Raw genomic sequence first — 25,636 nt, 5'->3', positions numbered from 1 at the left:
TAACCAAGTTGCCTACTTACTATAACACATGCAAGGCACCATACCTCAGGGAACCAGGAGCAATACCAATCAAGATCAACCATTTTTTTACAGGGACATATCGATAATGAATGAGTTGATTATTTGCCAAATTTGTTCTTTCAAACATCTTCATAGGTTTAGAATCCCATACATGATACATATATCACAGACTAACAAACTATTTAATAATTTTTATACAAGCTACAAGCACCTCAATCAAAATGCATAAGATGGAGAACATAATTGAATTAGCAGAAAAATCTATGTAAAATAAAAAGAAATATCCAGCTGAAAACAAATGAAACATCCACCAAAACAAGAATAACCCATAAATTAAAACACATAACAACTAGAACAAATCTTTAGGAACTTGGTTTTGTCTTAGTGCTTATGTCACAATATAAGAGCAAAGTATAATTCTTATGCTCTGCATATGTCTTCAACCAGTAAAAAGCTATGGTGCTCTCAAATTCTAACTCTTTGGATTCTCATAAAGGAAAATATATAATGATAACTAGACACCAACCAGAAACTAGTAAAAAAAGGTAAATATATAAATAGCCAAAATATAAATTAAGTAAATCTTCATAATTTTATTTCATAGAGGAAATTCGAATGAATTTAAGGAGTATATGAACCATAACAAGAATAAGAAGCCACATAAGTTTTTCTTTCTTTTCTTTTCTTACACCTTTAATTTTTTTTTAATGGAATAGAACAAGATCATAATATGCAGAAAAACAAAACTTAGAAGTAGTAGCTTAATAATTTTTCATCCATATGTACATATAAAAAAAATATCCAAAAATATATAAAAAAATAGCCTGAACAAATAACTCAATTAATACACCGCTAACATTAGATTTTAAAGAAATAAGGATTTCAATGTTTTAATTATAATCATCCAAATGCTTAAGAATTTGCTATGCAAAAGTTTTCTTTAAACAAAGAACTATCTTATTACATTGTATAGTAAGTTGATAATTAATTTAAATCAGGAAAGACTGATACCACTATATAACTTCTAACCAAAATATTACTTCCCTTGTTATCTTACTTAATTAATTTCAAGTATTAAATCCCAACAATGCATCTAGCATTGATCAATATAATAGAAGTTTCCAACATTATCCAAGGAAGAACTTACCATCCCTTCTAAGATGACCAAATCTACATCACTGGCAAGGTAAGCAAGATCTTGTGACACTTTTGTAAGATCAATGACCTACAATCCGTTGATTGAAGGAAGAGACGACAACAAAATTATTACAAAAATTTGATGATCTGATATCATACATCTAATCAAAGTACTATAATTTTTAAAACTAAACAGTATTGTTTATTTTCTTTCAAGTAAATCATTGTCGGAGTTAGTAATTAAAAGATTTGGAATTTTAGATACTATATGGTGTTGCTGTGTAGAATTTCCAAAGATGATGGCATGCCTAAATCTTCATCAGCAACAACAGAACAAAAAATATCAAAATTAACAATAAAAAACAATTGAATTTTAAATTAAACTGCAGGAGAAAGAAGGAAATTAGAAAAGAAAAACTAAAAGAATATGAATTGGTTCACTGAATACAAAGTAGAAAGGATTAAGAAGGTGGAAATGAGAGGAGAGGAAGGGCGCTGTGGTGATCGGCGTCGCTTCGAATCGCGGGGGAAGAGGGGCTGCAGTGGTCGGGCGGCGCTGCTGCGACTCGCGAGGGAGAGGTCGATGCGGTGGTCGGCAGCGTTGCTGCCAACGCCAGAGAAAGCAGCTGCGGTGGTCATTTTTGCTGCTGCGAATCGTGGAGTGGAGGGACTACGGCGTTCACGCGAGAGCTCCCTCTAGCGGCGACGTGCGTGACGCAATCTGGTAGTGGCGAGGCGGCACAAGGAGGGGAGTGATTACTGAGAATGTGTTTAGACCTCTAGAGAGGTTACTTTTTCTAACCCTAATTATCCAAAACTTAATCAATGCTAATTATTTAAATTTTGATTTTTTAAAAGTTTAAAATTAATTATTAAATAATGTTGTTTAAGTTGGCTGGTTCAAAGTGTTGGTTCATATGCTTTTCTTTTGTAAAAACTTATGTTAAAGGAGGTGTAAATGTAATTTTTGTTTCGTATATGTAAACGGAAAGTAGATGTCATTTTTTAGATCGACCGAAGAACGGTTTGTTCACACAATGTGAATTTACCGATCAGGTCAACGATGAGGAAACCACACATTCGTTTTCTTTCTAAAGGAGGTGAACACTTTATTCATCGAAAGTCAATATACTAACCGGTTCATCGGCAAACAACCATATATTCGCGAGTAGTTGAGGGTCCTTAGGCATTATATATCCAGTTTAGTGAGAGGAAACTAGGAGCATATAAAAATAAGCTGAGGTAGGTGATTTTTTTTTTGTTTTTTTTGAAATTTTCCTTTTATTAGTTAACAATGTTAAACAACATTTTCACTGTGGATGTTTATAAGATTTACTGTGCTTTTATCGGGTCACAATGATGGTCAATTGCAGAAGAACCTTGCACACATCACTCCCCGATTCGTCCCTTGAACATAACCAACTTAGCCACTAAGAAAAGTATATTAAGGAGCTTCAACTTCCAATGTGTTTTTTAAATTATGAAAAAATACAAAGGTAAGTTTGTAATATTAAAATTTAATTTAAATAAAGAAAGCTCCCAAAGTTTACCATTTCCCACACTATTCCACCATCACCAATTTAATAAGAGCTCAAATCGCAGTTGTATAGAATAAGGATCTCATATCCAACAATTGATGATGACTTGTTGCTGATGATGAGATACTAAATATGTTTTTGTACTGCAAACTCAAGAGAGTTCCCCTTCTCAACTTCAAAATTTGGAAACTATTTTAATTATTAATTATTTATTAATTAATCGTTTTCTTAGCATTAAACCTCTTTTCGAATGAATTCTACCATTGTAATGCTAGTTAGTACTCATGAGTTCCTCTGTCGCATAATATAATGTAATAAAGTAAAGTTTATTAATGTTCTTTGTAGCATAAGTAGAGTTTCCAGTTTTGAGCTTTTCAATATATGTTCACGCCGAATTTAAATTCTCTAAATTTTAAATTTTATTTTAAAAAATAAAATATAATTTTTCATTATTTATTTTATAAATAAGACAAAAAAAATAAAAAAAATATTTAAAAATAAAAAATTACACTTTATCATCTCAAGTAAAAATCAAAATTTAAAGAATCTAAATAATTTGTCAACGCCATCTAACTTGCGGCTAGAGCGAAACTTGAAGAGATTTTTTTTATGGAAAAAACTTTTAACATAAAAATCATATAATAATATTTGTATTAAAATAAAATTTATAAATATAATTATTTTTAAGTTTATTACTCATATGACAATAAATAAATAATTATATAGACAAATATTATAAAATATTTTAAAAATTTTAAAATTAAAATTATAAAACAAATAATTATATAATTAAAAGAAATTAATTTTACTACAACTAATTTCAACATTAAAATCGTAAAATTTAGTTGATAATGAAAATAATAAATAATAATAACAATGAGGTTTTAATTTATATAAATAAGTCAATAAAATTTTTAATTTGTAAAAATTTATTAAAGTCTAAGTCTAAGATATTATTGTAAAATAAATAACTATATATAGATAAAAATATTAATTTTATTACAACTAATTTCAACATTAAAATTATAAAATCTTGTTGATAGTAAGAATAATAAATGACAATGAGAATTAGATTTTAATTTGTATAAATAAACCAATAAAATCTTTAATTATGAAAGTCTAATAAAATTTAAGTTCAAGATGTTAATGTTTAAAATTAAAAAGATTGAATAAATATTGAAAATAGGAATTGATCCCATAAACAGTGGAGGAGTTTGGAACAAAATTTTGAGGGGTGAAAAATTTAACATAAAAATTTAATAATAATATTTATATCAAAATAAATAAAATTTATAAATATAATTATTTTTTAAGTTTGTTACTAATAAGATAATAAATAAATAATTCTATAGATAAAAAATATAAAGTAGTTTATAATGGTACTCTTCAGTTTTGAGTGACTTGAAATTTTCAACAATTGAATCAGAATTAAACTTTTCAACAATTTCTTTTTCAATGTAAATAATCAAACTATCTGCGAGAAAGTCGTCCTCTATCTTGTTTCTTAACCTTATCTTCATTATTTTCATTGCTGAAAATGATCGCTCTATAGTAGCTGTAGAAACTGAAAGAGTTAATATCAGACAAATCAATATATCAATCAAGTAATACACTTTTGACTTTTTTGCTTTTGCTAAACATCTATATAGTTCATGTATAGTTGACAAATTCTTCATTTCTGGATGATGACGAGCATCAAGAATAAAATGTTGAAGTTGAAAAGGCAAATTAATCTTCTCTTGTTCAATAAAGACTTCGGGATAGTAGCTATCAACAAGAGTAGAAATCTTAACAATGTCAAAATTTTTGTAAGCATTCTTAGGCATGAGAGTAGAGCTCAGACTTAATAGATCCATTGCTTGATCATTAAATATACTATTTAACTCTTGTAATTGCTTATCACTTGTGACTAAAAATATCTGCACTCTAAAATAATGCTCAACTGTAATATGATCTTTTTGGTGACGCGAGCGTCCTTGCCTTGCTACATAAGAAAAGTTAAATAAGAAATTAGAATATCATGTCACTCACAAAATGATTTCACTTTTTTTAATAATTCCTCCCATCTGTCATCTCTCATACTTTGGATAAGTGTTTTTGTAGAATGAACTAGCTGCACAACATTAACTATGTCTTGAGACTACTTTTGTAAAACTTGACAAAGAACATTAGTTATTCCCATAATATCTTTCATCAAATGCAAGATTAATACAAACTCAAATGATGTCAGGATATTGTAAGCACTATCTGCATCACCACGTTGAGAATAAGTTGATCGATCAACAATAATCTTTTGTAAAACAGTCAATATTACAACATACATATTATCAAACTACAAACAGAAGAAAAATAAGAATTCCATCGAGTATCACCTGCTCGTTTCAAAGTACCAATTTGATTTGCCCTTTTACCAGTTTTAAGTTTATCAATCTCTAATAAATAGGCAATTTCATCTGTCTTGGCAGCATGTAACTCATCATGTCACTTATTAGAAGAACAAATGATATTGACGATGAAAGTCAATTTAAAAAAAAAATTGATGCATAGAAATAACTTCTCTAGACGCAGCAACTAATGTAAGTTGTAATTGATGAGCAAAACAGTGGATATAGTAAGCATAAGGGCAATCTTTTAAGAATAATTCTTTTAACCCATTCCATTCCCCTCTCATAGTGCTGGTACCATCATATCCTTGACCACGAATATTAGAGACATCAAGACCATATCGAGAAAGAATGTCACACAATTCTTGTTTCAGAGTTAATGACGTAGTATCTTTAACATGTACAAGATCAAGAAAACACTCTTGAATAAAACCATGTATATCAACAAATCTAAAAATAAGTGCCATTTGTTCTCTTTTGGATTTATCACGAGCTTCATCTACTACAATACAACACTTAAAATCTCAAATTTTCTCACAAATATGCTTTCTCACCTTTTTTGAGAGAACATACAAGATTTTTCTTGAATTTGATGTGCAGTATATTTAGTATTATATGGAGCATTTTCTAACACAGTTTTTGAAACTTCATTATAAGATGCTATGAGTTTTATCATTTCAAGAAAATTACCTCGATTTTTTTATTCTGGAGTCTCATCATGGCCTCTGAAAGTACAAGCTTGAACTATAAGCTAACGAGTTGCATTAATGGAGGATTTTAGACGCAATCTATTCTTTTGAATTTCTTCAGAAGTATAATCCTCAATTACATTTTGGATGTGACTTACCTGATTCAATAAATCTAGACATGCTCCAACTACATTATTGTGCAGTGAGCAAGGATCTCCATTATGTTTAAGAAAATCACAATTCTTTTCATCATTAACCTTTTTTCCAACTTCTAAATCCTTTACTAATAAAAACATCTGGCCCATTACGTCTATTAGATTTTTTGCTAACCAAATAACAAAATAAACAATATGCAACACCTTCAGAAGGTGAATATTCTAATCATGAAGAAAAAATATCAAACCAAACATATTGAAATTGTCTTGAATGCTTTGTACTAGATAGAAGATAATTGTCAAGATGCTTTTGATATGGACTCCATTTAAGATAAGTTCATCTAACCTCATCTCTTTGGTTGGGTGATATTGCCAAATTTAAAGCCGTTTTTTAGGGTCTCGTTTCAAAGAATTAAGGTCAAATTCATCAGATGCAACTCTGTGAACCTTTGAAGGTTGTATCTCACTTTTTTCGTGATTCATTGAAGTAGAAGAACTATCTACAGATGTTGATATTGTAGAAATTATATTTTTTCCTTCTTGAAAATTAGCCTTCCTCTTAAAAAATGCATCAATTCTTTAATTTTTTATCATTATGTTTGTATAAAAATTTGAATATATATCCTGTAAATATATATAGAAAAAGTTAAAAAGATAAATATTAAAAGTTATAATATTTATTGAATATTTTAATATCTTTTCATAATATAAAAAATTAAATTAAATAAACAGTAAAATATAAAATAATATTAAATTAAATAAATAAAAAATACCTAAATTTTTATTATTGAATGATGATTCTTATCTTTTTTTTTTTGTTAGATGATCTTTTTTAATTTTATTTTTTTTGTTAGATGACTTTTTTTTATTTGATTTGATTTTATTTTTTGATTTTGATGTGTTATGAAGCCAATAGCTCCAATGAGTCGCTCCTCGCTGGAATCCGTCAATTCATCTACTCACTATCTACGAAATAACTTATCCTCGGCCCCTCCTCATTCTCTACGCCATACCTATCCAAAACTTGCTAGCCGACACCAGCTACCGCAAAGGGTTCAGTTGGTGGGTTGAAATCTCGTCACTTCTTTTGAAAGTCAAAAACGGAGTTTGGTTGCTCGTTTTAGTGCTGAAGCAGAGTACAGGGCGGACGCCTTATTCTCCTTTCATCCGGAGCAACCGTAACTTGGGCTCATCATGCTATACTCGCGGGGAAGGAAAAACGAGCACTTTACGCTTTAGTAGCTACCGTTTCACTGGCTCTAGTATTCACTGGCTTTCAAGGAATGGAATATTATCAAGCACCCTTCACTATTTCAGATAATATTTATGGTTAATTCACCTACTTTAGCCCAAGTCTAATATATTTTTAATTAAAAATTATTATTCAATAAAAATAAGAGCAAGAAATGAGATTGAACTTAGATGTTTTAAGTTAAGCTTAAGTTATGTCCCATTGCCTAACTTAAGCTTCGCCACTGCCACAAGTAGTCTAGTATACAATAAGTATGAGATTTAAAACTAATTGAGTTACGTTTATTCTTTTATAATTATATTATTAGCTTTTTTTTTTTTGGGAGGCCATGGCCGGATGGCCTCCATTGTTCGATACTAAGCTCTGCATTTGCTCCGCCATTTTCTTCGTCCTCCAACACTCATTCTTACCCGAGAACATTTTTTTTTGCTTTGTCACCGTCGCCTCATTTCTCAACATCATCCTCTCTTCTCCTTCTCTTACCTCAGGCGGAGAGTGCACAAATTGAAATATCGACATGCAATTGCAGTGATGAATCTGAGAGGTTTTTGTTTGTTTTTGGGTACAATAAAAAAAGAACAAGAAAAGAAAAATGAGAAATAGGAATAACTGGGGATTAGATCAAACTACCCTTAAGACTTCACTGTGTAGCAACTTGTAAAATTCGAGTAAATCCCCAAAATAGTCCTCCAGATTAGGCCCGTGCACCAATGTTGCCCCTCAGTTTCTAAATGCTCTAAATGCACCCTCCAATTTGAGCTCCATGCGAAATCCTGGTCCTTCCCCACAATTCCGGCATAACTCAGCAGCCGGAGCGCTGAGCTAGCGGTTCCACCACCTCCACGTAGGCTTCACCACCCTCCACCATCACCATCGTTCCTCCTCTTCTCCCAACGGAGCCACTACCCTTCTCTCTTCTTCCAATCCTCCTTTCCCTTTCTCCCTTCCTCAAGCATTATAGCCCTTTCCTTCTCCCAGTTCACCAGCCTTCAGATCACTACCTCAGAACCACCGCCGTAACCCTTTCTCTTTTCTTCTTCCTCTCTTCTTTTCTCTTCTTCCTCAAGCTTGGAGAATATTTCCATACACTTTCAGCAAAAATCAGAATCTAACAAACTAAATTAACCTATCATAACCACCTAAAATCAATTAAAACAGATAATTAAACTAAACTAAGCCTAAAACTGGTAAAAATTAAAATTAAATTCTAAATAAACCTAAACTAATAGGGGAAGTTGGGGTGGTCAGACAGGGAAAGAAGGCAAACCGAAATGTGAGGAAGGAGAGGAGGGTTAGTCATCGTGGGTGATGGAAATGACAAGGAGAAGCAGACGGGGGAGGACACCGGCAGAGTAGTGGTTGCAGCGGCTATTGCGGTAGCAGTAGTTCGGTGATGAGGAACAAAGATGAAGGTACCCGGCTCTTTAGCTGAGAAGAGGAAATGGGGGAGGAAGATGTGGCGGCGCTGGGTAAAGGCCGGAGGTGATGGTGGTGGCGATGGAGATGTTGGAAGCTGCAATAGGGCTAGGGTTCGGTGCGTGGAAGAGGGTGATGAAAATGGCAGATTGGCGGTGACAGTAAGCTCGGGACCGGCGGAGGTGGTTCGCCAAGAAGAAAGCTCGACGTCTCTGGACCTGACGGAAAAGGAGAGGATAGAGGGAGGAGGTTGGACGCAGTGGTCACAGATGGTGGAGGCTATGGTGGCTTGTGGTGGTGGTTTAGCCTTAGGCCAATGGAAAGGGCTACAATGCTTGAGGAAGGGAGAAAGGGAAAGGAGGATTGGAAGAAGAGAGAAGGGTAATGGCTCCGTTGGGAGAAGAGGAGGAACGATGGTGATGGTGGAGGGTGATGAAGCCTACGTGGAGGTGGTGGAACTGCCAGCTCAGCGCTCCAGCTGCTGAGTCATGCCGGAATTGAGTGGAAGGACAAGGATTTCACAGGGAGCTCAAATTGAAGGGTGCATTTAGAGCATTTAGAAACTAAGGGGCAATATTGGTACACGAACCCAATCTGAAAGACCATTTTGGGGATTTACTCTGTAAAATTCGTAATGTAACATTTTAATTGGTTTATTTTTTTCATAGCATAAAGATTATGTAATTATTAGTGAACTCAAAAGAAAGCTGACCCATAAATTGAGAGTCAAATAATTTCCAAGACTTGGAATCAATTTGGGCATTTAAGAGTTTTCAAATTTTAATTCATTATTCTCGTGGATCATTAATGTAAATTATAAAAATGGCATAAAGAACGAATAACATCCACATAAATAAATAGAATATTCTAAGATAGTCCCCTAAGTTTCAATTTTTTATTTTTCCACCAAAACAAAGCCTACTTTGTAAAATTGTAATTATTGACCAAGTTTATTTTGAAAAAATAACTATTTCTCACCCTAAAAGAATCGGTTGCTGATAAATTTATTCAAAAACTAAAATGAAATTAATGTTATACTTATAAAAAATAATTTTTAATTAACAAAAAAAAATATTCAAATCTTAAAAAATTATTTAAAATTTTCAAACTATCCCTATTAATCTTAACTTAACACCATCCGAAAATTTCAACTCCAACTAATTTTAACCCTATCTCATTCCAAGTCCCCAACCCTTCACTCCCCAACCCTTCACTCTGAACAAACCTTGAAAGTAAACATGTTTTCAATTATTGGTTATCCATATATAGATTAAGAACACACCCTAAAATAATTCATAGATGAAAAGTCATGGCAAATCTGTTGAAGCACAACAACAAAGAAAAACAATAACGAAGAGAATCCTCCACATAACTAACTAAATCCTTCTTTCCATTATTGGGACCAGCAGCAGCCCTCTCATTATGTACATCTTCTTCCTCCATGGTAGCCACCGCGTCTTGCTTTCCACCTACCTCAATACTGTTGGATTCTGATAAACCATTATTTTATGATTTATATTGTATTTAATTGTGTGGTTTTATCAAATCTTTACCTACTTATTCATATGATTAGCATGTATTTACAATTCCTTCCTAAAATCACTCCATGGTTGAAAACTTACCTCCTAGAGACTTTTAATTATGTATTTTAATTCTTCTTTATCCCATTCGATGTCGTGATCCGTATGTTAAGTGTTTCAGGCTTCATAGGGCATGAATGACTTGGAAATTGGAGAGGAGGCTTGCAAAAATGGAAGGAACACAAGAAACTAAGGAGATGACCAGCGAGCAATGACGCGAGCGCACGGCCCACGCGAACGCGCGAAATGGAGAATTCACAGCGACGCGAACGCGTGCCTGACGCAAACGCGTGGATTGGAGTATGCACGAATGACGCGAACGCGTAACAAGGAAAATCGCTGAATGACGCGAACGTATTAATTTTAATTAATTTTAATTCTCTATTTTATTTTATTTAATTATGTCTTCTCATATTTTTATGAATTTCATGTCAATGGAGTAAAATTTCTACTTGACATGGGGGTTGATTAAGAGGAGATACTTGAGTTGGAATGCTCAAGTGCTTGGTTGAATTGGATATTGTTAGCTAATTCCATACCTACTAGCATTAGACCTCCCCAAGGGAGAGGACTAGGATTTGAGGGTAAGAGTTAGTTTAATCACCATACTTTTCCTTATTTAGTAAGGGATAACCGAGTGAGAACAACACCCTTTTTACACTCACTTGAGAAGATCCCAACAAGGATAGAAATTCCATTTAATTATTCCCCCAGTCAAGGCCTTTTATTCAGAGTATCAATAATTATTCTTAGTTTATTTTTATTGCTTTAATTTTTAATCATTTTAATTACTCGTTATCAAAACTTATTTTTTCTGAAAGCCCCTAGTTAATAAAATAGCACTCTTTCCTGCAACTCGTTGGGAGATGACCTGGGACTCATACTCCCAGTATTTTTTTTCTAAAATTTGTGGCAACCCTTTTTAAATTGGTGAGGTAGATCCGGTTAAGAGCTATACGTGCAACGCTGTCCTCTTAATTGAAATCTCTAAATTGGTTAATTTCTGCCATGCATCAATTTTTTGCGCCGTTACCGGGGAGTTGCAATAGTGTGCTAAATTATTAATTAGTGCATATATTTTATTTTTATTTGCATATTTTATTTTTACTTCTGTTACCATGAGCTATTTGTTTTTCTCATTGAATGACGCGTTCATTGACTGATCCGAGTTTAGTCCCATTTGATCCTGAAATTGAAAGAACTCTTTCACATATTAGACGAACTCGACGTCGGTTAGCCTCCGAGGGTAGTGAAGTGATTATTATCAGTTCACCAGTCTCATCTGAGGGCGAATCTGAACCACCATCTGAGAGCGAAACAAGCTCCTTTACTACTGATTCAGTTGATTCACGTGTAGATACCATGGCAGCACCTAGGAGAATTACCCTCCAGGAAGCTGGAGCCCCAGATTTTACACTGCAGCCGTATCAAGTGCATCACCCGACCGCAGCTGTAGATTTTGAACTAAAAACCGCACTGATCAACTTGATACCCAAGTTTCATGGCTTACCTGCTCAAGAGCCTATCAAGCACCTTAGAGATTTCCAGATAGCCTGTTATACTGTTAGGCGTCATGGTGCAGATGAAACTTCTATTCTGTTAACTACTTTCCCATTTTCTCTTGAGGAAAAGGCAAGGGAGTGGTACTACTCCCAACCTGAAGCAACTGTTACCAACTGGGATACACTCAGGAGAGAATTTTTGGAAAAATATTTCCCAGCTGAAGTCACAGATAGACTGAGAAAAGAGATCTCCTGCATTGTTCAAGGTGACTCAGAGACTCTCTATGAATATTGGGAGCGCTTCAACAATCTCCTGGACGCATGTCCCCATCACATGATTGGTAAACTAGTATTGATCAGCTACTTCACTCAAGGCATGAACCCCCAGGATAAGACTACATTGGAAGGTGCCAGTAATGGTTCTCTGAAAAAGTATAAAACCGCAGATGAAGCATGGCAACTGATCAGTGACTTAGCTGAGTCCACTAGGAATCACAGACAGAGGTGCAACCATCCCAAAGCTGTTGCAGAGATTTCCTCTAGCAAATAGACTACTGCTCTCACCCAGAGTATATGTGAAATGACCAACCTACTGAAGCAGATGCAGTTAAATCAACAACAGGCACAACAAGCTCATCCTTCACCACAACAAAGCCAACAGTTAGTTCTACAAAGAGTATGCGGGATCTGTGCTGATTATAGTCATTATACTGATGAATGTCTGCAGCTCCAAGAAGACAACACCGTGGCAGCCACTCACAACTTCTATGACCGCCCGAATCAAGGATACAATCAACAAGGAGGCAACTATAACCATGTATGGCAGGACAACTCTAATCAAGGATGGAAAGATAATTCTAACCATGGCTGGAGGGATAACTTTAACAGAGAAGGCAGAGACAATAATGGAAACCAGAGGTGAAATAACAACAATAACAACAGACAGCAGAATCAGAATCAACCTTATAGAGCACCTCACCTAAGACAGTCACAAGGAACCCAGCACAACCAACAACAAGTTCCTCAGATCACTTATTCTAATTCCTCATCAAATGACGAGATGCTCCGTTCTCTTGTGCAAGGACAACAAGACATGCAGGCTCAGCTGAACTCTAGTCTGAATGGCTTGACAGTCACTTTACAAGCTCTCGTCTCCCGAATGGATTCATCACTTAATTCCACACATCAACCTTCAAGCTCCAGTGGAATTCCTTCTCAACCACTGCCTAATCCCAAAGGTGGCATCAATGCCATCACTCTAAGGTCTGGAACCACACTGCAGGAAAGAAACCATGAAGAGCCAAGCCCACCAGTACACGTGCCAACAGAGGATGTGGTAGAAGTGGAAGATGCTGAAGAGGAAGAGGACATACAAGACATAGTTGAAGAAGAAGCAGTTCAACCACAGAATGAAACACCAAAGGATGTTGAAGCTACAAGGAGTGCCAATGCTATTCCCTTTCCACAACTTGCAAGGAAGCCCAGAAAGCAGATGGAACTTGATCCCAAAATGGTAGAAATATTCAAAAAGGTCGAGGTAATTATTCCCCTTTTTGATGTTATTCAACAGGTACCTAAATACGCAAAGTTTCTAAAGGATTTGTGCATACATAAAGATAAAATTAATGAATTAGAAACTATTCCTTTAGGTAGTTCTATATCTGCTTTAATGGGAAATATACCTGAAAAATGTAGCACTACAACATTTTCAGGTTGAGGCAACATTTAAAAAGTGTTGCCTAAAGGCTGACAAAAGGTTGCTTTTGATCTATTGCAACACTTTTGGACCTAAGGCAACGTTTCTGGGCGGCGTTGCATATGCAGCCGTTGCCTTAGATAAAGGCAACACTTTTTTGTTTCAAAAGCAACGCTTTTGAGAGCAACACTTGGTAAGTGTTGCCTTTGGTTGAAAAACAACAACACTTCAAAGGTGTGTTTGAGACAACACTTTTTCAGTGTTGTCTTTTCTCTTATATTTTGGCCACTAGTAAAAAATGTTGCCTATTTGCAATAAAATGCAACCCATTTACGTGTTGCTTATAAGTTTGAATTCGCAATACTTTGAAGTGTTGCCTATTAGTTATGAATATGCAACCTTTTAAAGCATTGCCTTTTCTTTTGGATATGCAACCTATACAAGTGTTGCCTTTTCTTTTGGATATGCAACCTATACAAGTGTTGTTTTTTTCTTTTGGATATGCAACCATACAAGTGTTGTCTAATATTCAAAATATGCAACTAATAGAAAAGTTGCCTTTTTGATAAAAATAAAAGTTACTTTTGTAATAAAAATACACAAATAAAATTTACAATAAAATTTTTTATTCATACATGTGTAATTATTTTATTTAATAAATTTGTGCACAATAGAAAAAATTTATAAAAGAGACAAAATAACTAATAATAAAATTCTAATTAAAATAGATATTAAAAGGTTTAATTAGTATTTCAAATACATGTTCATCAATAATTCTCAATAAAATAATAAAATTTTTGTCTAACAATAATTGTCATAACAAAATAGTAATTAATATTTATCAAAAAAATATCAATTTACTTGCATATTTTATATCCATGCTTGACTTGTCCCATATGCTAAATCTGCAAATAATACACAACAAAAAATAAGCAACTTATCATTAAAACTGAAAAATTATAATAAAAATTTATTTATTTATGACAAGCAATAAATAAATTTTGTAAGCATTGCAAATGGTTATAAGTAAAATCTAATGTAAAAAGATAGAATTATCCAATGTGTATGCATGCAAATGTTTGTGTCTACCTCCAGGTGCTGTCGTACTTCATCGCCACCATGATAAGAGTATATCTAAACAATGTGCCTTGAGTAAGCAACTCCTGTTTGTTGAACAAAGTCATATCAATGATTGGTTGCGTTGACTTCAGAAAGTATACATTAGAGAATATCATAAACGAATAATTTAAAAACTTTCAACTTACTGAATAAAGCACCATCTGGACTCCAAATCACATGGTTGACAGAAATACCTGGATCTTTGACAAGAGCAGCCTGAATTGCACATATATAGCTTTATTTCAGTAACTATAAGTTACAAGTAGCCGGGCTTGGTATAAAAATTCATGTATAAAAGAGAAAATTTTTCAGGAACCAAGATTAAAGATTTTCAAAGATAAAAGACCAGAAGAAAACTAAACCCATATAAAGAACCATAGAACTATAGAATAGAAGGAAAGCATGAATTTACCTGTGGAGTGCCATCTAGAAGCAAAATAAGGATTAATAGCCTTAGACTTTGCAAGACAAACTTCAGTATCTCACCATCTAAAAGCAGAATAAGGATTAATAGCCTTAGCCTTAGATCAATGTCACCAGACTCCACACTACAAGGGGAAAAAAAGTAAAAATAATAAAAAAATGCAGTTAGCACAAAAAGCAAGCTCATAAAATAAAAATTAGAAAAAGGGTATTTGTCCAACCTTATTTTTAAACATGGCACTATGCAATGCTGCCATCAATCAAGTGTGATGAGTTGAATTGATGGGTGTATTTATTAGTAGGGTTTGCTATATGCTTAAAACTAGTGATTATTTCGTATGTGATGGGTGTATTTATATTTTATAATCACTTCAGACATTAAAAACACTACATATATAAACTAATTATACAAAATTCAGTATACTTGTACTAATTCAAGACAGTTTATTATCACTAAGGACTTCAATCCCTTCCTTTCTGTATTCGAGTTAATATTTTTAATTCAATGCGAGATAGTTTTTCATCCCTTAATTAATCTTTTAATAGTGAGTAACCCTTCTTTTTGTTTCAGTCATTTCCTATTAGCTTAATTTAATTTGTTGGAATCGGGTAACTGAAACTCAAACAAATCCAATTCTATTTCCAAGTGTAAATTGAAGAAAGCAAAGGGAATTACCAGCTCATACTTTAGGATCTAAAGGCTTCCTTGGAGCAGCACATAAAATAGCCACTATTCACTTGGCAACTCTTTGGATATGAATCCAGTAGTAGGATCAGTTGTGCTGTGCAAGCCAAGGAGGCAAACTACTTTTAAATAACATTCATCTACATAATATTATTTAAAACAAGCAGTAGCACATCACATAAAGACCAAATTCGTATGAGCAGGCACAACCACTAGCCATAGGTTCAACAAGCATTAGAGTCTCTTCTGAAGCTCCTATTAGTACACTACACATTTGGTGTTTGTATATTGGATTATACAGTGAATATGAAATGGAGCTTGTGGAGGTGAACTTATAATTCAACTGAAAGGTTAAAGGGAACCAGATATATGGCATTCAAATGCTAGATTCTTGGAAATAATATTCATGTGATGTGATCATGTCTAATTGTCTGATAAATTCATAACCAATCCCTGCTACAATCATCTTCCTAGTTCAGCACATAATGCAGTGTGCATGCTTGTGTTTATATCACAATCAGTGTTTGTGATATGATTCTATACCAGAAGCTTCAACTACATATAAAAAAGTCTAATTACTTGTTGAAAGCTATACTTAAATTACTTGTTGAATCACAATCCAGCAACGCAGCAAGCAACAGATCAAAACAGTAGAGTAAAATCTAATTAAGCTGATGAAGATTGCAATATTAAGAAGGAAAGAACATTTCAAACCGTCTTTGCTTAGCTTCCCAAATTCTTTCTCTATTCTATCCTTGCCTCCAGCATGAAGGAACATAGAATTGTCAACAATAGAGACAAGCTTAGAGGCATTGCTTGAATCTGGTTCTTCAGGCATGATCATCTCAAAGATAATCACTTTTCCATTCTCTTCGAGTGCTTTATAACAGTTTTTCAGCACTGTTATGCACTTCTCATCTGACCAATTATGACAAATAGCCTGCCACAATTTTATCATTAGCATCGTGATTTATCATTGTATAAATTATAGTTGAAATATAGTCAAACAAAATTATCACTTTTCATGAATATATAGCATTCTTATTTTTCTTGTTGAAATATAGTGCTAGTTATAATTCTTATGAGATATATTTCAATAGTTGATGAATATATAGCATTCTTATTTTTCTTGTTGAAAAATCTTGAAAACCAATTTTATTAGTTGAAAAACAATTAGTTATCTAACTTGTTCACTAAACTTAATAAGGGTTTCCACTGGCTCATTGAACATAAAAATAATCACCAGATCTTCTTTGACAAAGATTGCAGGCAGTTCTGAAAAGAAAAACTTGTTTTGGTATTTTGACCTTGAAAATGGTAGCTAACTTATACTCTTATCCATTTTGCATATCATTATAGACATATATGAACAAGTTATGAGGTATAAAACAGCATAATCAAGTTTGAATATCAAATAGCAATGATCATTATGCTGACAACTGCATTTAAAACCTCATTGAAAGTCAAATTGCACTAACTGCTTTAATTCATCAGAAAGATAGATATAGTTGGGGATGTAGTTATAAGTTGTCCAACAAATACACTTGGAAGATTAAATTAGTTCACAACTCTCACAAATGTTACCATAGCTTTACCAAACACTGATGACATTTGAGGGCCTTGGTGGTTCATGAAGAGCTCATGAATGATTACAATCATAATATAAATTGTATCAACTTACAGTTTCAAAATTTATAGGATCCATTTCCTACACCTTATGAACATGGCCTCTAGTGTCAGGATCAAAAACGCTTCCAATAAAGCTGTAAATTCAGCAAAATCTGGCAAACCTGTAAATTTTAGTCAAGTTGAGCTGGTCACCCCTAGTTAAGTACCGATTCAATATGATTACAAATGTAAAACAAAAATCTAACATAAATAAGATCATTACCAGGAATTACACAAGCTTGTTTTCCATGATTTGGCATCTCAGTAGCCGCCAGCATTCTAATCCCCTTGATCCAATATCATCTGAATCAGTAATACAATAAGTGGTGAAAAATTCCAGTTAGTACTAAATTATAGACTATTAACATCAACCAAACAACAAAAACAACAGAGAGAGTAATATATGCATGCCTTCATTTCCATTAAGATTTGTGATGAGTTCATCCTGGCAGGGCATGAGTTCATCCAACAAAAACTTAATCATTCAAGTGCTGTACTGGGCAAGCTAATCACATTTATCTGCTTGTATTTTTTTCAATGAAAGATTAGCTAGTAGATATTAGAAGACAACTTTACCTACAGTTTAAGGAAGCTTGTTTACATTGTCCATCCTACAAGACTCAGCTCCCTCTAAAGAAAGAGCTCATGCCCAAGTATGGTTCACACTTCATAGGGATAATATCAATACTTTAGCAACAAGTGTTCACAAAATAGAAGCTTCCTAAGATATAGTATAGCTGTTTCAGTAGTGCAATTTGTACCACATATTGATCTATATCTAGTATGTGAATAACATCATACTTTTTCTTTAATTTACAAATAAATGAAAATGACAATTTATTCAAATTAAGTCCTTGTCTAAAAAAAGGAAAAAAGAAAAAAAAGAAGAAACATGTAGAGCATAACAATAATGGTTTAACTCTGCAATCTAATTTTCAGCCAAATTTTTTTCTATATAACTCATACATTAAATAACAATCAGAGGCATGCAAACAAATCCAAACAAGCACTTACAAAACCTATACTCTCTGATTATAGCAGTAGAACTAACAAATATACATAAAATGGTTACAATAGTCAAAAGAGGTTAACAACAAAGGCAAAAGAGGCGAGTGACTTTGGATAAACAATATTCAATTTCAAATGAAGGAATACTAACTAATTGGCAACGAGTTTAAGCTATTTGAGCAATGCATAGATACCTCAAAGCCCTGGAATTAGAGCAACGCAGAGCAAACCAATTGAACATCTAAATAAGAAACTAACTAATGAATGAACTCAAAAGGAAAAACCTAACCTTGCTTTTCAATAATGTTCCCGACTCTAACCTGGACAGCAAAACACACACATAAAAATTGTTATTTATTAACTTATATTAATATTCAATGATGAATAAAAAATACCTCACTGGATATTCATTTTTTAAGGCTTCAAATTAAGAAGTGGAGAAAATGGCTTGATTCTGCAGGATTGAAGTGTGGACCATGGAACACTGAAGAAGAAGAAGTAGAAAAAAGTCTCTGAATAGTTTTGTTATTTCAACAATTCAACCAAATTAATTATGTAAAAAATCTGGAAGAAATTTTTGTCATGCCTGAGAGATCTATGCAAGCCTTCAAGGATGACGGCGCCTTCAAGGAAGAGATGCCCGAGGACCGAGGCGAGAAGCTTGAGAGGAAGAGGTGAACGACGAAGAGTTGTCGACTTGCCTGCGATGGACAGAGCACGGCACCACGGCGGAGCAAATCAGAGGTTTCAGAACGGTGGAGTGGAGAAGAGATTTCAAAATTGCTGAGAAGAGCAAAAGTTTCAAAACGGCGCAGGTAGAAGAACACATTAGATCAGACTATAGAAGAACGCGATGCGAGCAAAAGAATACGGCGCAAACAGAGTAGAACATGGCGCGAGCTTAAGCAGTGATGAACACGACGACGACGAGCAGAGAGGAATGCAGAACGTGCGTCAATGTCGTTAAAGGGGAAAATTGAGTTAAGGTTAGGATTTTGATTCTGAAATGGTATGGTTCAAGTTTTGTTTCTAAGTAATGGTAGCCATGAATGTGAAGAATCAATTATTACTTGATGTATTTTGTGGTTCTTTTCTTATTTTTGGTTGAGTTCAGGAGCAAAAGAGTAATTTAAAAAAAGAAATAACATAAAAAATCTAGTGAAAAAACTTTAGACAACACTTAGAAGCCACTCTTAGAAAGTAAAATAGATAAATATTATAAATGTTGCCTATTTAATTTATAAAGCAACGCTTTTTTATATGTATCTTAAATTGATCAAAGAGAACGTTTGCAGTATGTTGGCTAACAAAGAGTTGCAATAATTTTATTTCTTTGCAACAAATTTTAAATGTTGCTTTTGACCATTTTAGACAACACTTTTTAAGGGTTACTTATATTATATGTTGCAATAGCTCAAAAATGTTGTAGTGTAGTGATCTAGGTCCATGTATGGTTAACTGTACCATTGGAGGTGTAAATTTTTCGGACTGCATGTGTGATTTAGGAGCATGTGTTAGTATAATGCCTTTGTCTATATATGATACTTTGAGGCTCCCTCCCTTAAAAAGGTCGGCAGCTCGTTTTGTGTTAGCATATAAAAGCATTATTACAGTAGTTGGAATTGCTGAAGATGTATTAGTGAGCATTAAGGGGCTCACATTTTCTATTGATTTCTACATCCTGGAAATGCCCCCTAATGACTCAGGAAGACCATCATCAATCCTTCTTGGAAGACCATTCCTGAAGACTTCAAAGTTCAAGCTGGATGCATTCTCAGGAACTTACTCCTTTGAGATAGATGGCAGAACAGTGAGTTTCAGTTTAAATGAAGCTATGAAGCATCCTCCGGAAGATCATTCTATCTTCCAATGCGACATTATTGATGAAACTGTAGCTGAAGTTCACCAGGAAGAATTAGTAGAGAAGTACATGGAGCAAGGTCCAAGTGTGGGGACACTTTCTGAAAACAATGAGAAGACTTTACCATTATCACCAGCCCCGGATGATCCAGAGCCTAGCTATGAGCATAAATTAGAATTAAAGCCCCTTCCTCCACACCTCAAGTATGCTTACCTTGAGGACAAGCAGAAGTTCCCAGTTATCATTGCAAATGAACTCACTTCTCAACAGGAAGAACAGCTACTCAGTGTGCTGAGAAAACATAAGAAAGCAATTGGATGGAGCTTGGCGGATATAATAGGCATTAGCCCTCAAGTTTGTGAACCCAGAATATTCTTAGAAGAGGGAGCAAAGCCTGTCCGTCAGCCTCAAAGAAGATTGAATCCCACCATCTTAGAAGTTGTCAAGAAAGAAGTAACCAGACTACTTGAAGCAGATATCATTTACCCCATCTCAGACAGTGAATGGGTCAGCCCAGTAGAAGTGGTGCCCAAGAAATCTGGAGTCACAACAATAAGAAATGAGCATGGAGAGCTCCTGACAACTAGAGTGCAGAATCCATGGAGAGTTTGCATTGACTATAGGCGTCTCAACCAAGCCACTCGCAAGGATCATTATCCCTTGCCATTCATTGATCAAATGCTTGATCGCCTGTCAGGTAAATCCCATTACTGCTTTTTAGATGGTTATGCAGGCTACTTTCAAATTCATATAGCTCCTGAAAATTAGGAAAAGACCACTTTTACATGTCCTTTTGGGACTTATGCTTATAAGAGAATGCCCTTTGGCTTATGCAATGCACCAGCTACTTTCCAAAGATGTATGATGAGTCTTTTCTCTGACCTTATTGAGAACTGTATGGAGGTTTTTATGGATGATTTCAGCATATATGGTGATTCATTTAGCCTTTGCTTGGATAGTTTATCTAGAGTGTTAGACAGATGTGTCAGTACAAACCTTGTATTAAATTTTGAAAAATGTCACTTTATGGTCAAACAAGGAATTGTACTATGACATGTTGTGTCTAATACTGGCATTTCTGTAGATCCAGCAAAGGTGGATGTTATTTCTAGTTTACCCCTCCTTCGTGAGGGAAGTCCGTTCATTCCTTGGCCACGCAGGTTTTTACAGGAGATTCATTAAAGACTTCAGTAAGGTAGCATTATCTTTATCCAGATTGCTACAGAAGGAAATTGAGTTCGAGTTTAGTGAGGATTGTATGCAGGCATTTGATAAGCTGAAGACCGTCCTGACTCAAGCTCCAATTGTGAGAGGACCAGACTGGAGCCAGCCATTTGAAATTATGTGTGATGCTTCCAACCATGTAGTAGGAGCAGTGCTGGCTCAGCGCAAAGGTAAGAACCCTTTTGTAATTGCTTATGCATCTAAGACTTTAGATGCTGCTCAGTCTAATTACACTACTACTGAAAAAGAGCTTCTTGCTATTGTTTTTGCTCTGGATAAGTTTCGAGCCTATTTACTTGGTACTACGGTAGTAGTGTACTCAGACCATGCCGCTCTAAAATATCTATTAGCTAAAAAGGAGTCCAAACCAAGGCTAATACATTGGATACTACTGCTGCAAGAATTTGATTTAGAAATTAAGGATAGGAGTGGTAACCAGAATTTAGTGGCAGACCACTTGAGTCGCCTTGAGCACATTAAGGATGACTCCACTCCTATAAATGATAATTTCCCATTTGATAGCTTACAGGCAGTATCTGAAGTAGTTCCTTGGTATGCACCTGTAGCTAATTATCTAGTTAGCCACACTTTTCCTCTAAATTTTACTAAGCACCAGAGAGACAAGCTGAAAAGCGAGTCCAACTATTATATATGGGATGATCCATATTTATGGAGGTGTGGTGCTGACCAGGTAATTAGACGGTGTGTGCCTCAATCAGAATTCCAGTCCATTTTGGAGGCCTGCCACTCATCTGAGAGTGGAGGACATTTTGGCCCCCAAAGAACAACTAGAAAAATTCTAGACTGTGGATTTTGGTGGCCTACTCTTTTTAAAGATGCTGCTGAATTTTGTAAATCTTGTTCCCCATGCCAAAGGTTTGGTAATATATCCAAGAGGGATGAGATGCCTCAACAGATTATGCTTTTCTGTGAAATTTTTGACGTTTGGGGCATTGACTTCATGGGTCCGTTTCCAAATTCTAATGGGTACTTTTATATACTGTTAGTCGTAGATTATGTTTCTAAATGGGTGGAAGCAATTTCTACCTGCACTGATGATGCTAACATTGTTGTTTCCTTTGTTAGAAACCATATTATCTGTCGCTTTGGATCTCTACGAGCAATCGTGAGCGATCAAGGCATCCATTTTTGTAATAGGAGACTAAAAGGATTACTGAAAAAGCATGGGATAATTCACAAAGTAGCAACAGCTTATCATCCCCAAACCAATGGGCAAGCAGAAGTCTCTAACAGAGAGATTAAACGTATTCTGGAGAAGATAGTAAAATCTCATAGGAAGGACTGGAGTGTCAGGCTACAAGATGCACTCTGGGCATATAGAACAGCGTACAAGACACCCATTGGGATGAGCCCCTTCCGCTTGGTATATGGAAAGGCTTGCCACCTCCCCGTGGAGGTGGAACACAAGGCTTTCTGGGCTGTAAGAGAGTGCAACATGAATCTTACAAAAGCTGGTGCTGAAAAAAAGCTACAACTAGCAGAACTAGAGAACCTCCGCCTAGAAGCATATGACAACTCCAGGTGTTACAAGGAGAAAATGAAGGCTATCCATGACAAGCACATTAAAAGGAGAGAATTTAGACCAGGGGAGTTAGTTCTACTATATAACTCCAGACTGAGGCTCATGCCGGGTAAACTGAGATCAAGATGGGAAGGCCCCTACAGAGTAGAAAAGGTAGAGCCATACGGAGTTTTCCACCTGTGTCATCCTACTAGCTCCAAATTTCTAAAGGTTAATGGACATCGCCTAAAGCTTTATCACGGTGAGAAGATGAAGAATCAAAAGGAACTAGAGATTTTCCTCTTGGAAGACCCACCAAGAGAAGCAGAATGAGCCTAAAGAGCGTCCAACTTAAGGACGTAAAAGCAAAGTGCTAGGTGGGAGACAACCCACCATAGTATGATCGTTCCGTTACAATCTTAGTTTTATTTTTACTTTATTTTTATGATGTTAATGACACTTCTCATCATCCCTGCATATAGCTGCATATAGTTTGCATAAGCATTCTGCATATTATTTTTATTTAAAAAAAAGCACGCATGCGACGCGGCAGCGTCGCTGACGCGTCCGCGTCACCAGTGCATTTCGAAGAAAAGAGAATTGGACAGAGAGTCACGCGAAAGCATGGCTGGAGGCGTGCCTTAGGCACAAACATGCCCACGCGTCCGCGTCACCCACGCGAATGCGTGCCCTTAAAAATCGACGTAAAGAGGTGTATGGCAGCAAGTTATGATGGAGTGGGGCTGGAGTGATGCTAGAAGCACCAGTCCTGTCATGCGATCGCATGCCCCACGCGTCCACGTCGTCCTCCAAACATGACCATCCACGCGATCGCGTCACCCAAATATTTTGGCAAAATAAGTTTGATACAGAGAGTTACGCGAACGCATCGCTGCCCTCGCGCCATTTGCACAAATCAAGTCACGCGACCGCGTGACCCACGCGTTCGCGTCACTTGAAAAACATCATGTAAGACCCAGAATCTTTGAAAAGTCTTATTATGATCAAGTCTCAAATCATACGGTTATTTATAGCCTTAATTTCGGAAATCACTTTATTAAATATAATTAAGGCAAGTTTTGATTTATAAGATTTGAGATAAGTTATGATTATTATCCAATTTCACAATTATTGGATTATTTTCTATATTCAGAGTATAAAGTTGGTAGTTGTGAAATAATAAGGATTTCTATATGATTTGAATTAAATAAGTAATATTTTCAATATTAATGCTGCTACTTTGGAAAATAAGGGATTTAATTATATTACTCCTAATTATTTGATTTGGATATTTTATTGAAAATAATTTGTGAAATTGGTGAGCAAATAGTATTTTCTATATATAATTAGTGTTGGATTTAAATTGGGTTTCAATTACTATATTACCCTATTTTTAAGTGAAATTACTAATTTGCCCCTAACTCTAATTTACACACACCTCACCAAAAGCAACACTCAGCCACCGAAACCATAATCCAGCTACCCTCTCCCCCCAAAACTCAACAGCAGCTGCGCAGCCCCTATGCTAAACACACACACGCTGTTCCTTGAGAAAGAAAGAAGGAAACAAAGAAAGAAAGAAAGAGCGATCTGAGGGAGAGAAGGAGGGGAGGGCGGGCCTTCACCGCTGTCCAACCCGCCGCGCCTCGCCGCCAGTGCCGTCATTGTCACCATCGATGGAGGAGAAAGGGGAGAGCGCTCGCGAGGAGCTGCTGCAAAAGCCACCGCCGTGCACCCTCGTGCCGTCGCTGGAGATCTGGCCGTCAACGCCGATCATCCTTGCACCGCGTCAGAGACAGAACTGCGAACTGGAGGGAGTGCGACCCACAGCCACCAACAGAGAAGAAAGAGCGCGCGGGAATGGTGAAGCCGCCGCTGTCACCGTCGCGTGTGGAGCTGCCGCCGCGTTTGACCTCTGTTGCTGTTGCACTTCGACCGCCGCCGTTCTTGCCGCTGTCGAGCCGCGTCGGAAGGAAAACCCCGCCGCCGTGTGCTGTTAGAACTTCTGGAGCCGCGTTGAAGCTCGCTGCGAGAAGAGAAAAAGACTAGGGCTAGCGCCATTATGCTTGGTAAGGACCTGCAGCAGCTGCTGCTCTTGCTCTGTTCTGCTTTATTCTGCCCTCTGTGTAATGGTTATACTTGGTGCCATTCTGTCCGCTAGAGCTGTTGCCATCGATTTGGAGTTGCTGCGGAATGGGGCCACTAGGAGAGTAGTGCTGCTGCTAAACCACAGGCTCTGCGGCCGAGACTCTGCCGCCGAAGAACGCTCTTCCGGTAAGGGTTTTAATTGAGGTTTTTGCCTTTTTGGAATTCGTAAAGGTTTTAATGCTGCATGGTTTTTCTAGTTGATCCACCAGAGCTTCTGGCCGCCGTCGGAGCTGTTGTCGGGGTCGGTTCAAAATTGCAGCTGCCTCATTGTGTTATTCGGTAAGAAGTTATGTGTCGAGAAGCCTCGCGTTAGTATCCTGTTATGTTTAGTTAACGAATATGAGTTTTGGTAACGTGGGGTCGAGTCCTGATTATTATATGCTGCTATTAGTGTTGCTATGGTTGTTGCGAATGTGGCTTGAAGCTGAGGTTGCGGTTGTTGTTGATTTCGGGTTGAGGCGGAAAGGACTCTGTGACGCGTTTGAGTTATGGATTTGCGTTCTGAGGTAGGGGCGCTTTCCAAAAACCTATGTTTTATGTATTGGAATTATTACATATGGATACTGATGTGAGACAATTGGTATTTGGTGATTGTATCTGCCTTGTGT

The 25,636-nt window shown here is 35.8% G+C and overlaps 2 protein-coding genes, 1 non-coding gene and 1 pseudogene across 3 annotated transcripts; all 4 read right to left on the bottom strand.

Moving 5' to 3' along the window:
• Nucleotides 1-4,042: 4,042 nt before the first annotated feature.
• LOC107640987 (uncharacterized) lies at nucleotides 4,043-8,261 on the bottom strand (annotated as a pseudogene).
• A 3,645-nt stretch (nucleotides 8,262-11,906) lies between these two features.
• Nucleotides 11,907-12,014, bottom strand: LOC148565805 (small nucleolar RNA R71). The gene has a single exon (XR_015884818.1). It is a non-coding gene; the product is annotated as a small nucleolar RNA R71 (small nucleolar RNA).
• A 2,490-nt stretch (nucleotides 12,015-14,504) lies between these two features.
• On the bottom strand, nucleotides 14,505-15,596 carry LOC107643957 (uncharacterized). The gene is made up of 4 exons (XM_088486326.1): nucleotides 15,589-15,596; nucleotides 14,902-15,037; nucleotides 14,636-14,705; nucleotides 14,505-14,533 (listed from the first exon to the last, which is right to left on the bottom strand). The coding sequence occupies exons 1-4, from the start codon at nucleotides 15,594-15,596 to the stop codon at nucleotides 14,505-14,507; spliced, it is 243 nt and encodes an 80-aa protein (XP_088342452.1).
• A 3-nt stretch (nucleotides 15,597-15,599) lies between these two features.
• Nucleotides 15,600-17,379, bottom strand: LOC148565804 (isoliquiritigenin 2'-O-methyltransferase-like). Its single transcript, XM_088486325.1, has 3 exons — nucleotides 17,279-17,379; nucleotides 16,312-16,537; nucleotides 15,600-15,694 (listed from the first exon to the last, which is right to left on the bottom strand). The coding sequence occupies exons 1-3, from the start codon at nucleotides 17,300-17,302 to the stop codon at nucleotides 15,600-15,602; spliced, it is 345 nt and encodes a 114-aa protein (XP_088342451.1). The 5' UTR covers nucleotides 17,303-17,379.
• Nucleotides 17,380-25,636: the final 8,257 nt, after the last annotated feature.

The sequence above is a fragment of the Arachis ipaensis genome, chromosome B5 (genome assembly GCF_059453495.1).
Source record: "Arachis ipaensis isolate K30076 ecotype BB chromosome B5, ASM5945349v1, whole genome shotgun sequence".
In the NCBI taxonomy this organism is placed as follows: domain Eukaryota; kingdom Viridiplantae; phylum Streptophyta; class Magnoliopsida; order Fabales; family Fabaceae; genus Arachis; species Arachis ipaensis.
This window is presented reverse-complemented; position numbering and strand designations above follow the sequence as displayed.